We start from the raw sequence: 14,130 nt of genomic DNA, 5'->3' as shown, positions 1-14,130 counted from the left end.
TATGGGTAGCAAGGTCCCAAGTACTTGGGCTATCATCTGCTGCCCCAGGGTGTGCATGAGCAGAAGCTTGATCAGAAATGGAGATGGGACTTACTCCCAGGCACTCCTACATGGGATGCAGGTGTCCCAAGCCAGTGGCTTAACTACTTGTTCAGACTAATTAGTGTAGAGAGCTAGCTATATTTTGTGTTATCAATTTTACAGAAAAAAGGGAACCAAACTCTTTCAGTATAAACTGTATTATAGGCTCTGAATATATGATATTTCAAAGTCTGTGGGAAAAATGGAATTAAAGGATTAATGTATTGTGGTGCATAAAATTTTGAAACCCATGCATAGTTTTTTCATAACATGCATTTTGCATGAGCTTTCTGAAATCCTGTATTTTTGCAAATATAAATACATGTGAACACACCGTGACCCTTCAGGCAAGGGCCTTGCCACACTTCTGCATGGATTCGGCTCCTAACTCCTACTTATTTCATATTTAGATCTCCATACCAAATACACCTGATGTTTAAATAAGAGTTACTAGCCTTCCACTGTGTTGATGGATCATGATGTGCTCAGCTTTCTTACTTTGGGGTTTTAATTTAACAGCCTAAGGACATTCTAACATTTGTATGTTTCCTACAGCTTTCCAACACTGGGCCTTAAGGTTTTTTTATTTGTTTAGTAAATCACAAGTGGTTTAAACCACTGGCCAAGTCCATGTATTTTCTTTCTTCTTTTTTTAAAGGTTTATTTCATTTATTTGAAAGTCAGAGTTACAGAGAGAGGCAGAGAGAGAGAGAGAGAGAGAGAGAGAGAGAGAGAGGTCCTCCATCTGCTGGTCCACTCCCCAGATGGCTGCAATGGCCAGAGCTGAGCTGATCTGAAGCCAGGAGCCAGGAGCTTCCTCCAGGTCTCCCACGTGGGTGCAGTGGCCCAAGCACTTGGGCCATCTTCTACTGCTTTCCCAGGCCATAGCAGAGAGCTGGACTGGAAGTGGAGCAGGTGGGACCAGAACTGGCGCCCATATGGGATGCTGGCGCTTCAGGCGAGGGTTTAACCTACTTCGCCACAGCGCTGGCCCCAAGTCCATGTATTTTCAACTTGATGACAGATTGGCCGGCGCTGCGGCTCACTAGGCTAATCCTCCGCACAGATCTGTTTCCACACAAAGGAAGCTAATATACTTCTAATGCACACTCTAATCTGACCACTTAGCACCTGCAGCCTTCATATTAATGTTTACATAACGTAATCTGGACAACCTTTTCATTTTCTCTTTATATTTATTTATATATATCATATATATTATTTATATATATTTATTTATTTAATTAAGTAAATACTTTATCCATTTTAATATTTTTTTCCTGATAGCTTATTTGCAAGCCAGAGAGAGAGAGAGAGAGAGAGAGGAGAGACAGAGAAAGGGAGGGGGTATGGAAGGACGGTGAGTGCCTCCATCCTCTGGTTCACATCCAAGATGCTTGTGATAGCTGTGAGTGGGCTGTACCAAAGCCAGGAGCCAGGAGCCAGGAGCTCAGTCTGGGTCTCTCATGTGGGTAGCAGGAACCCAGTTACTTGAGCCAGCACCGCTGCCACCCATGTTTTGCACCAGCTGGAAGTTGGAGTCAGGAGCTGGGGCCGGGTACTGAACTTGATTACTGCTAGGTCATATGACTGCCCCCTGATGGTCTATAGTATCAAGATTACTAAAGGGCTGATGCCGTGGCTCACTTGGCTAATTCTCTGCCTGCGGCACCAGCACCCTGGGTTCTCGTCCCAGTCGGGGCGCCGGATTTTGTCCCGGTTGCTCCTCTTCCAGTCCAGCTCTCTGCTGTGGCCCGGGAGTGCAGTGGAGGATGGCCCAAGTGCTTGGGCCCTGCACCCTCATGGGAGACCAGGAGGAAGCACCTGGCTCCTGGCTTCAGATCGGTGCGGTGCACTGGCCATAGCGGCCATTTAGGGAGTGAACCAACAGAAGGAAGACCTTTCTCTCTCTCTCTCTCTCACTGTCTAACTCTGCCTGTAAAAAAAAAAAAAAAAAAAAAAAATCAGAAAACAGAAGAAAATGAGTCACTCACACAGATGCCTTTTTGCCTTTCTAGTCTTTTTTTTTTTTTTTAAATTAATGATTTATTTATTTATTTGAAAGGCAGAGTTAGAGAGAGAAAAGGAGAGACAGAGAGATACTCTATCTGCTGGTTCCCTCTGCAAATGTTGCAATGACCAGGGCTGGGCCAGGCTGAAGCCAGGAGCCTGGAATACCATCAGGGTTTCCCACATGGGTTCAGGGGCCCAAGCACTAGGACCATCTTCTACTGCTTTCCCAGGTAATTAGCAGGGAGCTAGATCAGAAGTGGAGAAGTTGGGATTTGTAGGTGGTAGCCTAACCCACTGTGCCACAAAGCTGTTCCCTCTAGCCTTTATTTTCTTTTTTTCTCTCCTCTCCTCTCCTCTCCTCTCCCCTCCTCTCCTCTCCTCTCCTCTCCTCTCCTCTCCCCTCCCCTCCCCTCCCCTCCCCTCCTCTCCTCTCCTCTCCTCTCAGCAGTTGAGAAGTTGGGATTTGTAGGTGGTAGCCTAACCTACTGTGCCACAAAGCTGTTCCCTCTAGCCTTTACTTTCTTCCTCTCCTCTCCTCTCCTCTCCTCTCCTCTCCTCTCCTCTCCTCTCCTCTTCTCTCCTCTCTTCTCTTTTCTCGATTTCTTTGTTTCTTTATTTGAAAGGCAGAGTTACAGAGAGGCAGAGGCAGAGAGAGAGAGAGAGAGCAAGAGGTCTTCCATCTGCTGCTTCACTCCCCAAGTGGCCGCAACGGCTGGAGCTGTGCCAATCTAAAACCAGGAGCCAGGATCTTCTTCTGGGTCTCCCACGTGGGTGTAGGAGCCCAAGGACCTGGGCCATCTTCCATTGCTCTCCCAGGCCAAAGCAGAGAGCTGGATGGGAGAGGAGCAGCCGGGACTTGAACCAGCGCCCATAAGGGATGCCGGTACTGCAGGCTGCGACTTTACCCACTATGCCACAGCACCAGCCCCTCTAGCCTTTTTTTATACATTACTTTACAGAGATTACAAAGCATTTATAAAAATTTGTATTGTCAAGTTTTATTTATTTTTATTTACTTATTATTTTCACATATTGCCAAGTTGTCTTCATAATTTGCTTTTTAGATGGCAGCATAGATTTTATCAAATAAACTAGCTATAACAATTTCCTTATTTAAAAAAAGTTCAAGTTGCTTTCAATTTTTCTGTTTTTTAAAATTTGATGAACGATTTTCATGTATAAACTTGATTCCAAATAATTTTCTTGGCACATCTGCAGACATAGTATTATTAGGTCAACTCATTTAGTATCTCTATGCCTACTGACATGTATTATGAAAAATGCTTTACAAAATGTCTTTTTTTTCCAATTTACATTTCTGAGTAAATCGCTAGTTCTTCTAATTTAAAGATTAATGATTTGTTTTACTAGAAGGAAGCAGCATGTACTGTGAATTATGCTGACACCTTATCACCTAAAATTTGGATTGGCTCAAAAGTTCTGAGTTTGGGGCTGGCACTGTGGCATAGCAGGTAAAGCCGCTGCCTGTGGTGCCAGCATCCTATATAGGTGCCAGCTTGAGTCCCAGCTGCTCCACTTCTGATCTGGCTCTGTGCTCTGGGAAAGCAGTAGAAGATGGCCCAAGTCCTTGGGCCCCTGCACCCGCATGGGAGACCCAGAAGAAGCTCCTGGCTCCTGGCTTCAGATGGGCACAGCTCCAGCCGTTGCAGCCAATTGTGGAGTGAACCAGAGGATGGAAGACCTCTCTCTCTCTCTCTCTCTCTTTCTCTCTCTGCCTCTCCTTCTCTCTGTGTTAACTCTGACTTTCAAATAAATAAATTAGTCTTTAAAAAAAAAGTTCTGGGTTCACATTAGTCTACTTAGGGACAATGGTGTCAAAATAATACCTCATTATTTACTGTTACAAATTTATAACCCACATTTTATTCACAGATTATAAATTATTCAAATGTCCTAGCAATAGAAAAACAGCTAGGTTCCAGTGCTATAGCACAGCAGGTTACGTTGCCAGCTGCAGCGCCAGCATCCCATAGGGGCGCCAGTTTGAATTCTGACTGCTCTACTTCCAATCCAGCTCCCTGCTAATGTGCCTGGGAAAGCAACAGAGCATGGTCCAAGTGCTTGGGCCCCTGCATCCACGTGGAAGACCCGATGAAGCTCCTGGCTCTTGGCTTTGGCCTGGCCCAGCCCTGGCCATTTCAGCCATTTGAGGACTGAACCAGCAGATAAAAGACCTCTCTCTCTCTGTCTCTCCCTCTCTCTCTCTGTAACTCTGCCTTTCAAATAAAATAAAATAAATCTTAAAAAGAAAAGAAAAGAAAGATAAACAGCTGAAGTAGATCTCTTATTTAAAACAGAGTTAACAATGAGGAAAACAACAAAATATATCCAGACACTCAGATGAAACCCTGAGAACCCAAATACTGAATGTTTTACAAGGAAAAAAAAAGTTTACCGAGTTTTACCAGTAGGATCCATGTAAGTTGTTTTTTCAAGCTTGACCCATTTTCCTTCTGAAATTAACTAAAAGGAGATCACATAGTAAGTTGGGAAACTTTCAAACCAAGTTGATTTTTATCTACAATTTTTTTTTTTTTTCAGATTTTCTCTATGTGGCCCCTTCCCCTAATAATTACGTTTTTCTCCCAAGTAACTATGGGCACATTTTCAGGTTCACAGCAAGTATTCAATGTTGTTTTTCTGAAAGGTAGATCTGCTATTTTGAAGTCCTGAGGTAGTAAGGAAAGGGGAAAAGAAATGACCACTTACAAAATCTCCTGGGAGAGGGAGGAGGGGGTCAGTGTGTGGGTGTACAGGGGTGAGGGCTCTTTGGGGCGCTCCTAATGGTGCGTCCCGACCTGGGTGCCAGCCTCGCGAGTGTGTCTAGTGGTATTCCCTATCAGTGATCACACAGGAGACACACTGTGGGAAAAAGCCAGTCAGTGACTCAGCATCCCACCATGACTCGAGTGCTTCCCAGGGTTGTTGGGCCTGGACCATGGGGAGCTGTGAGCACGAGGATGAACTCGCTTAAGGCACTACACTGAACGGACAGGCAAGCTTCACTGTGTACATACAGCAGTCGCCTTTCTCTTACTCTCCTATCTCCAACATTCTGCCAGCAGCAACCCAATAATTAGCAGCAGATCTGCTCACAGACAACATGCAAAGACCCTAAATCAAAAAGATGCCCAGAAAGGTGTCGAGATCAGAGTTGAAGAATTTAAAATTGAGCCACTGCAATCAATGGTTCTTTCAAGAAGAAAACTTTTTAAAAGCTGACGTGAATGATGTGTAAGATGTTACAGTAGTTCTAGAACTTGCTGGAATTTAGACTGTAATTAACAATTCAGGTTTTACTGTTCTTATACATGTTGGGACCATACTGGCTCAGATGTGATAATGAAATTGGAAACGTCTAAGTGTTAAAACCCACATGTTATTTATTCTTCTATCTAGGAAAACTTTTAATAAGAATTAACAATTCTTCTATCAAGAGCCAACACGTACGTACAGTCCTGATTTCAGTAATGCATATAACTAGGGATATACTCCTGCTCCCATGTAAGAGCAAAAAGGGTATGAGCCCTTAAGAGGAGTAGGAGAAATGTTTAAAAACCATCCAGAATGAGAAACACTCATTTGAAACAACAAACTGCTTGGGCATTTCTTTTAAACTCAGATTTATGTGGGAGACGGGAAAGGAAGGTGAAAAAATAAGTTATACCTCCTCTGAAATAATACACTGTTTGACATTCTGAGTAGAATCTGTTGCTTCTTGATTTTCCATGTCCAAACTGCCCGGTCTTTATAGGCCTCAGGCAAGCTGTTCACGCTGTAAGACAATGAGAGCTGTTAAACTTTTCTTTTCTTTCTTTCTTTTTTTTTTTTAAGATTCATTTATTTATTTGAAAGTCGGAGCTACACAGAGAGAGAAGGAGAGGCAGAGAGAGAGAGAGACAGAGAAAGAGAGGTCTTCCATTCATTGGTTCACTCCCCAATTGGCCGCAACAGCCAGAGCTGTGCTTATCCGAAGCCAGGAGCCAGGAACTTCTTCTGGGTCTCCCATGTGGGTGCAGGGGCCCAAGCACTTGGGCCATCTTCTACTGCTTTCCCAGGCCATAGCAGAGAGCTGGATCAGAAGTGGAGCAGCTGGGTCTTGAACTGGTGCCCACATGGGATGGCAGCACTGCAAGCGGCAGCCTTACCTGCTATGTCACAGTGCCTGCCCCTATAGTATTTTTCGAAATCACACGTGTGTCCATATGCTATTGGTAAAAGTACTTTAAGTGGGGGCTGGTGCTGTGGCGTAGTAGGTTAAGTTGCTACCTGCATCACTGGCATCTCTTCTGGTTCATGTCCTGTCTGCTCCCCTTCCCATCCAGCTCCCTGCTAATGGCTTAGAAAAAGCAGCAGAAGCTGGCCCAAGTGTTGGGGCCCCTGCCACCAATGTGGGAGCCAGAGGGAAGAAGTTCCTGGCTCCTGGCTTTTGGCCTGGCCCAGCCCTGGCCATTGTGGCCATATAGGGAGTAAACCATATATGGAAGAACACACACACACACTCTCTCTCTCAACTCTTTCAAAATAAATAAATCTTTTTTTTAAAAAAAAGTACTCAAGGCCGGCGCCGCGGCTCACTAGGCTAATCCTCCGCCTAGCGGCACCGGCACACCGGGTTCTAGTCCTGGTTGGGGCGCCGGATTCTGTCCCGGTTGCCCCTCTTCCAGGCCAGCTCTCTGCTGTGGCCAGGGAGTGCAGTGGAGGATGGCCCAGGTGCTTGGGCCCTGCACCCCATGGGAGACCAGGAGAAGCACCTGGCTCCTGGCTCCTGCCATCGGATCAGCGCGGTGCGCCGGCCGCGGCGGCCACTGGAGGGTGAACCAACGGCAAAGGAAGACCTTTTTCTCTGTCTCTCTCTCTCTCACTGTCCACTCTGCCTGTCAAAAAATAAAAAAAAAATAAAAAAAGTACTCAAATGGCAAAAAAAGTTCATATATCATCAAAAATTTCTTTGATGTATCTGGGGGAACTTCCCCAGATGGAAAAGTAAAAACATGGACCTTTGAAACACTGGGAAAAGAACTTATTCAATCCAACAAGTTTGTTTGTTGCATGTACAGGCCCTTAGATACATCCTTCATCAGCTATGTTTAAAAAATAATTATTCACTTGGAGCTGACATTGTGGTACAGCCGGTAAAGCCACCGCCTTTGATGCCAGCATCCCATATGAGCATTGGTTTAAGTCCTGGCTGCTCTGTTTCCTATCCAGCTCCCTGCTAATGTGCCTGGGAAAGCAGCGGAAGATGGCCCCAGTGCTTGGGTCTCTGCCAACCACACGGGAGATCCAGATGGAGCCCCAGGATCCTGGCTTTGGTCTGGGCAAGCTCCAGCCCTTACAGCCATTTGGGGGAGTAAACCAGCAGATAAAAGAACTCTGTCTCTTCCCTCTCTCTTTCAAATGAAAAAAAAAATTATTTATTGATTTCAAAGGCAAAGTGACAGAGAAAGCTTCTATCCACTGGTTCACTTCCCAAATGGCTTCAACAGTCATATCTGAGCCAGGCCAAAGCCAGGAGCCAGAACTCCATCCTGATCTCCCACACATGTGGCAGTGGCCCAAACACTTGTGCCATCATCCACTACTTTCCCAGGCACATTAGCAGGGAGCTGGATAAGAAGCTGGATAAGAAGCCTCAAGGCTGGCGCCGTGGCTCAATAGGCTAATCCTCCGCCTGTGGCGCCGGCACACCGGGTTCCAGTCCCGGTCGGGGTGCTGGATTCTGTCCTGGTTGCCCCTCTTCCAGGCCAGCTCTCTGCTGTGGCCAGGGAGTGCAGTGGAGGATGGGAGACCAGGAGAAGCACCTGGCTCCTGCCATCGGATCAGTGCAGTGCGCCGGCCGCAGTGCGCCGGCTGCGGCGGCCATTGGAGGGTGAACCAACGGCAAAGGAAGACCTTTCTCTCTGTCTCTCTCTCTCACTGTCCACTCTGCCTGTCAGAGAAAAAAAAAAAAAAAAAAAAAAAAAAAAAAAAAAAAGAAGCTGGTACTTGAACCAATGCTCCAATACAGGATGTCAGCATTGCAGGATGTCGGCATTGCAAGGTGCAGCTTAACCTCACTGCGCCACAAAATCAGACCCCTTCATCAGAGTTTTTGACTCCAAATCTCAGTGTCTCCTTGGGGGTGCAGTAGAAAGACTATACCACTTTCCAAGCCTACCCCTCAACAACTATCTGCTACCAACATTTTACAGCCAAGGTTTTTACATAGCTGTTGGTGCTCACTATTCTACCTCCAATTTAAGCCCCGCTCACTCTTTTAATGCAGGGGTGGGGAACGTCTGGCCTGTGGGTCAAATAAGCACTGTGCAATCATTTGGCCTGCAAGGTGGGACTCACAATAAATCTATAGCAGGCTAATTTTTAAGCTGATGATTTTGTGTGGCCAGCGAGTGATGTATAAATATTCAAATGGCCCTTGGCAGAAAAAAAAGCAAAGGTTTCCCCACCCCCACAAAAGTCATGGTACATGGACTTTACTACTTTGCTCATTTGAAGGCAAAGTTCATTGGCATGAAATACATTCGTAGTATCGTGTCCCATTTAAGTTTCAGCCTATATCAAAGTCACAGCTGCAGACAGCTAGTGCCTCAAGGTCCTTATGAAGAGGGCAGGCCCTATCCCATTTGATACACCGGGGCTTTCTCTTTCATTGTTCATTCCCTTATTTTTTGGACACTACCTATCGCCTAGCCTCACAGGTGACTAATAATCTGGCTGCATACAGAATCCTAGGCTGGAAACAACTTCCTGTCAGAAAGTCAGAGGCATTGCTTCTGGTTTGGCTGTTGAAAAGCTTCTGGTTCTGAAGCCTTTTGCATGTGACTTGTTTTCTTTTTCTTTTTCTTTTTTTTTTTTTTTTTTTTTTTTTTTTTTTTTTTTGACAGGCAGAGTGGACAGTGAGAGAGAGACAGAGAGAAAGGTCTTCCTTTTGCTGTTGGTTCACCCTCCAATGGCCGCCACGGCTGGCACGCTGCAGCTGGCGAACCGCGCCGATCCGAAGGCAGGAGCCAGGTGCTTTTCCTGGTCTCCCATGGGGTGCAGGGGCCCAAGCACTTGGGCCATCCTCCACTGCACTCCCTGGCCACAGCAGAGAGCTGGCCTGGAAGAGGGGCAACCGGGACAGAATCCGGCACCCCGACCGGGACTAGAACCCGGCGTGCCAGCGTTGCTAGGTGGAGGATTAGCCTATTGAGCCACGGCGCCAGCCGACTTGTTTTCTTGTACTAGTGAGCAGCATGTAGTTGAGTCAGGTCTTCATGTTGATGTTACGCTAGTAAGCACAATACAGTCTGGAAGGGTCACACTGTACTTCTTTGTGGGAACTTTTCTTGAATTACTTCACTGATAATTTTTCCCCTTCCAATTTTCTCCTCCTTTTTTTTTTTTTTCAAGTACTGTTTTGTTTTTTTTTTAAAGCTGTTGGACTATCTGAAAGGACCCTGTGTCTAATTATTTTCATTCCTGTTTTCTATTTCCTTGTTGTTTTATCTACAGTTCTCAATGGCTATTCTAATCATCCACTACTCTTCAATTCCATAGTTCCCTAACCTACCCTACTGCCTAACTCTATCTTCAGAGAAAATACATACCATCAAGCATCAACTCTCTTACCCACTGTCTTAGAGGAGAAAGGGTCTTTGCCCTTTGTTTCTTTTAGGACCCAAAATGCTAATTATATCACTCATCAAAATCTTCCATTTTTACCCCAGATCCCTCTCCTAAAATAGATCATGAACAGAACTACCAGTTAATATTCATAAGTCATCTTTTCTAGACAAATACCTGATTGACTATCTTAGGAAATCTGGCTAAAATGCCTGTAGTGGGCCCATTAAAATAAGAGAAGGTGCAAGAATGCAACAGGGGGCAGAACAGACACAGATCTCTCTGTGGCAGAAAGGGAGGAAAGGAGACAAAGTGAAGAGCAATCCATAACATTTACGTCAAGTCAGGAATGGGTGCTTGGCCTCGCAGTTAGGAAGCCTGCAGCCCACATCTGGCTCCCCATTCCAGCTTCCTGCCCTTGCAAGTCTTAGGAGGCAGCAGTTGACATCACAAGTGAGTGGGTCCCTGCCTTCCACGTGGGAGACCTGGACTGGATGCCTGGCTCCTGGCTTCCGGCCCAGCCCAGCACTAGCCTCTGTTGGCAACTGAGGAGTACATCAAAAATTGGGAGTACTCTCCCTCTCTGCCTCTACTTCTCAAAAAAAAATTTTTTTATATCAGCTGACTTGGAAGTTTCATGAAGAAAGATTAAGAAGGATAAGAAGAGTGTGAAAGATTTGTGTGTGCACATGGAGGGTTACGGGTAAGAGTAATCACATAAGACCTCTTCATTTGGCAGCATCTGAACAGGTATTCAAAAGTAATAAGGAAGTAAGTTACACTCTTTTTTTTTTAATTTTTATTTGACATGTAAAGTTATAGACAGTGAGAGAGAGACAGAGAGAAAGGTCTTCCTTCTGTTGGTTCACTCCCCTAATGGCCGCTACAGCCGGCGTTGCGCAGAACCGAAGCCAGGAGCCAGGTGCCTCCTTCTGGTCTCCCATGCAGGTGCAGGGCCCAAGGACCTGGGCCATCCTCCACTGCCTTCCCAGGCCACAGCAGAGAGCTGGACTGGAAGAGGAGCAACCAGGACTAGAACCCGGGGTGCCGGCGGAGGATTAGCCAAGTGAGCCACGGCACCAGCCAAGTTACACTGTTAAACATTTCAAGATGGGGTGACTGTCCGGCCTATAAGTTGGGATGCTGGTGGGATGTGTATCCCACATTGGAATAACTGGGTTTGATTTCTGGTTCTGCTCCTGATTCCATCTGCCCATTGATGGGGACTCTGAGAGGCAGTGAATACTCCAGTAACTGGGTTCCTGCCACCAGTGTGGGAAACCTGGACTGAGTTCCTATTGCTGGCTTCCACCTTGCCCCAGCCCCAGGCACTGCAGGCACTTGGAGAGTAGATCAGTGATGGGGGTTCCTTCACTCATGGTAGCTCAAGGAAGTAAATTGGAATTTTAAGAAGTTTACCAGGGGGTCGGTGTTGTAGTGTAACAGGTTACACCGCCACCTGCAGTGCTGGCATCCTATATGGGCACCAGTTCAAGTCCTGGCTGCTCCACTTCTGATCTAGCTCCCTGCTAATGTGTCTGGGAAGCAGCAGAGGATGGTCCAAGTCCTTGGGCCCCTACACCTACATTGGAGACCTGGATGAAGCTCCTGGGTCCTGGCTTCAGCCTGGTCCAGCCCTAGCCATTGTGGCCATTTGGGGAGTAAACCAACAGATAGATCAATCTCTCTCTCTCTCTCTCTCCCTCCCTCTCTCTCTCTCTCTCTCCCTCTCTCTCTCTCTCTCTCTCTCTCTCTCTCTGTTTCTTCCAAATGAATAAAATAAATCTTTTAAAAAAAGAAAAGTTTACCAGAAAAAAACAGCATACATTTAGAGACAGCAGGTTGAAACCTATATCCTCAATAAGAGATCAGGCAGTTATTCCTTTGAAAGTATTCCTAGATGATAAATGATCAAGTTAACTTTTTTATTTTCAAAGAATTATTTTATTTATTTGAAAGACAGAGTTACAGAGAGAAGTAGAGCCAGGAGAAGAGAGAGAGAGAGAGAGAGACAGACAGACATCTTCCATTCCGTTGGTTCACTCCCCAAATGACCGCAACAGCCAGAGCCAAGCTTCTCCGAAGCCAGAAGCCAGGAGCTTCTTCCATGTCTCCCACATGGGTGCACAGGCCCAAGGAGTTGGGCCAACTTCTACTGCTTTCCCGGGCCATAGCAGAGAGCTGGATTGGAAGAGGAGCAGCCGAGACTCGAACTGGTGCCCATATGGAATGCTGGTGCTGCAAGCTGGGGCTTTAACCTGCTGTACCACCGTGCCAGCCCCTCAGGTAAGCTTTTAACTGGCATTGGTTGAAACAAATAGCTTACATTATTATAGGCAATCAAAGTGTTTCCTGACCCAGAGGAAAACTAATCAAAGGCAGAAAACCAGTGCTCAGCTACCTGTCTCTACGTGTACGCTCTACATCCACATAAAAGAACAGAACAGAACTTAGATTTTTATCTTCTATCCATTCCCTTCTATTAATAACACACACATCAGAGAAAGAAAACATCTGATGCAAAGATAACTTTTGATTCTAACACGCAAGAGAAAATAACTTGCAAGCTAGCAAGCTTGCCTATTTGGTGCACAAAATCATGTCTAGAATGGTATAATATACTTGGATTAAATTTCTACCTCCTGTTTAAAAGCGACCCTCTAACACGAAGAAACTTTTCTGTGAATACACAAACTTCTAAAAATACAAGGAAGTGCAGTCCTCAAAAGGAATGCCAAGGGGGCTGGAGCTGTGACACAGCGGGTAAAGTTGCTGCCTGTGGTGCCAGGATCCCATATGGGTGCTGGTTCAAGACCTGGCTGCTCCACTTCCGGTCCAGCTCTCTGCTATGGCCTGGGAAAGCTGAAGATGGCCCAAATGTTTGGACCCCTGCACCTGTGTGGGAGGCCCAGAGGAAGGTCCTGTCTCCCGGCTTTGGATGGGCTCAGCTCTGTCTGTTGTAGCTGTCTGGAGAGTGAACCCTCGGACGGAGGACCTCTCTCTCTCTCTCTCTCTGCCTCTGCCTCCTTTAACTCTGCCTTTCAAATAAATAAATAAATATCTTAAAAAAAAAAAAACTACCAAAAGATATGCAAGAACCAGATGCCCTCTAACTTCCTCTATGAAAAACGTACTTACGCTAGATTCCCAGAAACTCCAAGCAAAATGGTCCGAAAGATGAAAGAATACTATTTTGAATGATAGTTCCTCATCTGCTACTCTTCACTTAGCCAAGTTAGTCAAAAGGTCTACCGAGTGAGGAGCAGGTGCTTAGCCCAGGTTAAGACCCTGTGTCCCATATGGATTCCAGGCTCTGGCTCCTGACTCCAGCTTCCAGGCAGTGCAGAGCCTGGGAGACAGCGGTGAGGGTTCAAGGAACTGGGTTTCAGCCAGCCATGTGGGACACCTGGATTGCATTCCTGGTTCTCCTGTGACTCCTGGCTCAGACCCATCTGAGGAGTGAACCCGTGCTGTGTCACCATCTCTTAGTCTCTACACTCCAACTCTCAAACAAGGAAAAAAAAAAAAAGTCTGAAGATTGATCTACACAGCAATCATCAGTCAGCTTATTAAGCTCTAACACAGGTTTTTTTTTAAAGACTGTATTTAGGCTGCAATGTTAGTGAGTTAGGAGTAAAAAACCAAGTTAGACATAAATTACTAGGAAATAATAAATAAATAAAGAGGACTAGGGCTTCCTTAGGGGTAATACTTGGACCGGAACCAGTCCCACGGGGAAGCAGGATTCTGTGGCAATCTACAGAGTATAAAGAATAATAATAATAGCCGGCGCCGTGGCTCATTAGGCTAATCCTCCGCCTAGCGGCGCCGGCACACTGGATTCTAGTCCCGGTCGGGGCGCCGGATTCTGTCCCGGTTGCCCCTCTTCCAGGCCAGCTCTCTGCTGTGGCCAGGGAGTGCAGTGGAGGATGGCCCAAGTGCTTGGGCCCTGCACCCCATGGGAGACCAGGAGAAGCACCTGGCTCCTGCCATCGGATCAGCGCGGTGCGCCGGCCGCAACGCGCTGGCCGTGGCGGCCATTGGAGGGTGAACCAACGGCAAAGGAAGACCTTTCTCTCTATCTCTCTCTCTCACTGTCCACTCTGCCTGTCAAAAAAAAAAATAATAATAATAATAAAAGTGACTAACAAGTGATTTCAGAAGTATACTCTTTAGTACAAGATCCCTGAAATTTTTCAGATGGACTATAAAAGTGCCTCAGAAAATAGCACTGAAACAGAAGGTTTTTGTTGTTGTTTGTTTTTGCACCATTTCAAAACCAGAAGCCACAGTGGTGCCACTTGGAGATAGAGCCAACAGGCAAGGTGCTGCAGAAACACAGTGAGGAGGCTGAAGGTCTAGGCTGTGTGCTCCACTGTCTCCACGACTGGACTCAGTGCTATTTCA

General features: G+C 46.2%; 1 protein-coding gene across 5 annotated transcripts in view; it reads right to left on the bottom strand.

Moving 5' to 3' along the window:
* NUDT5 (nudix hydrolase 5) overlaps window positions 1-14,130 on the bottom strand; it is a 30,442-nt gene that overhangs the window by 10,861 nt on the left and 5,451 nt on the right. For all 5 annotated transcript variants that reach the window (XR_011381571.1, XM_070055723.1, XM_070055724.1 and 2 more), the window contains exons 2-3: window positions 5,783-5,890; window positions 4,511-4,578 (exon numbers count right to left, since the gene is read on the bottom strand). Coding sequence is in view for 4 of the 5 variants with exons in the window: in XM_070055723.1 (XP_069911824.1) it covers window positions 4,511-4,578; window positions 5,783-5,845 (131 nt within the window). In the remaining variant the exon portion in view is untranslated. The remainder of the gene's footprint in view (window positions 1-4,510; window positions 4,579-5,782; window positions 5,891-14,130) is intronic.

This window comes from Oryctolagus cuniculus, chromosome 13, assembly GCF_964237555.1.
Source record: "Oryctolagus cuniculus chromosome 13, mOryCun1.1, whole genome shotgun sequence".
Lineage (NCBI taxonomy): Eukaryota > Metazoa > Chordata > Mammalia > Lagomorpha > Leporidae > Oryctolagus > Oryctolagus cuniculus.
This window is presented reverse-complemented; position numbering and strand designations above follow the sequence as displayed.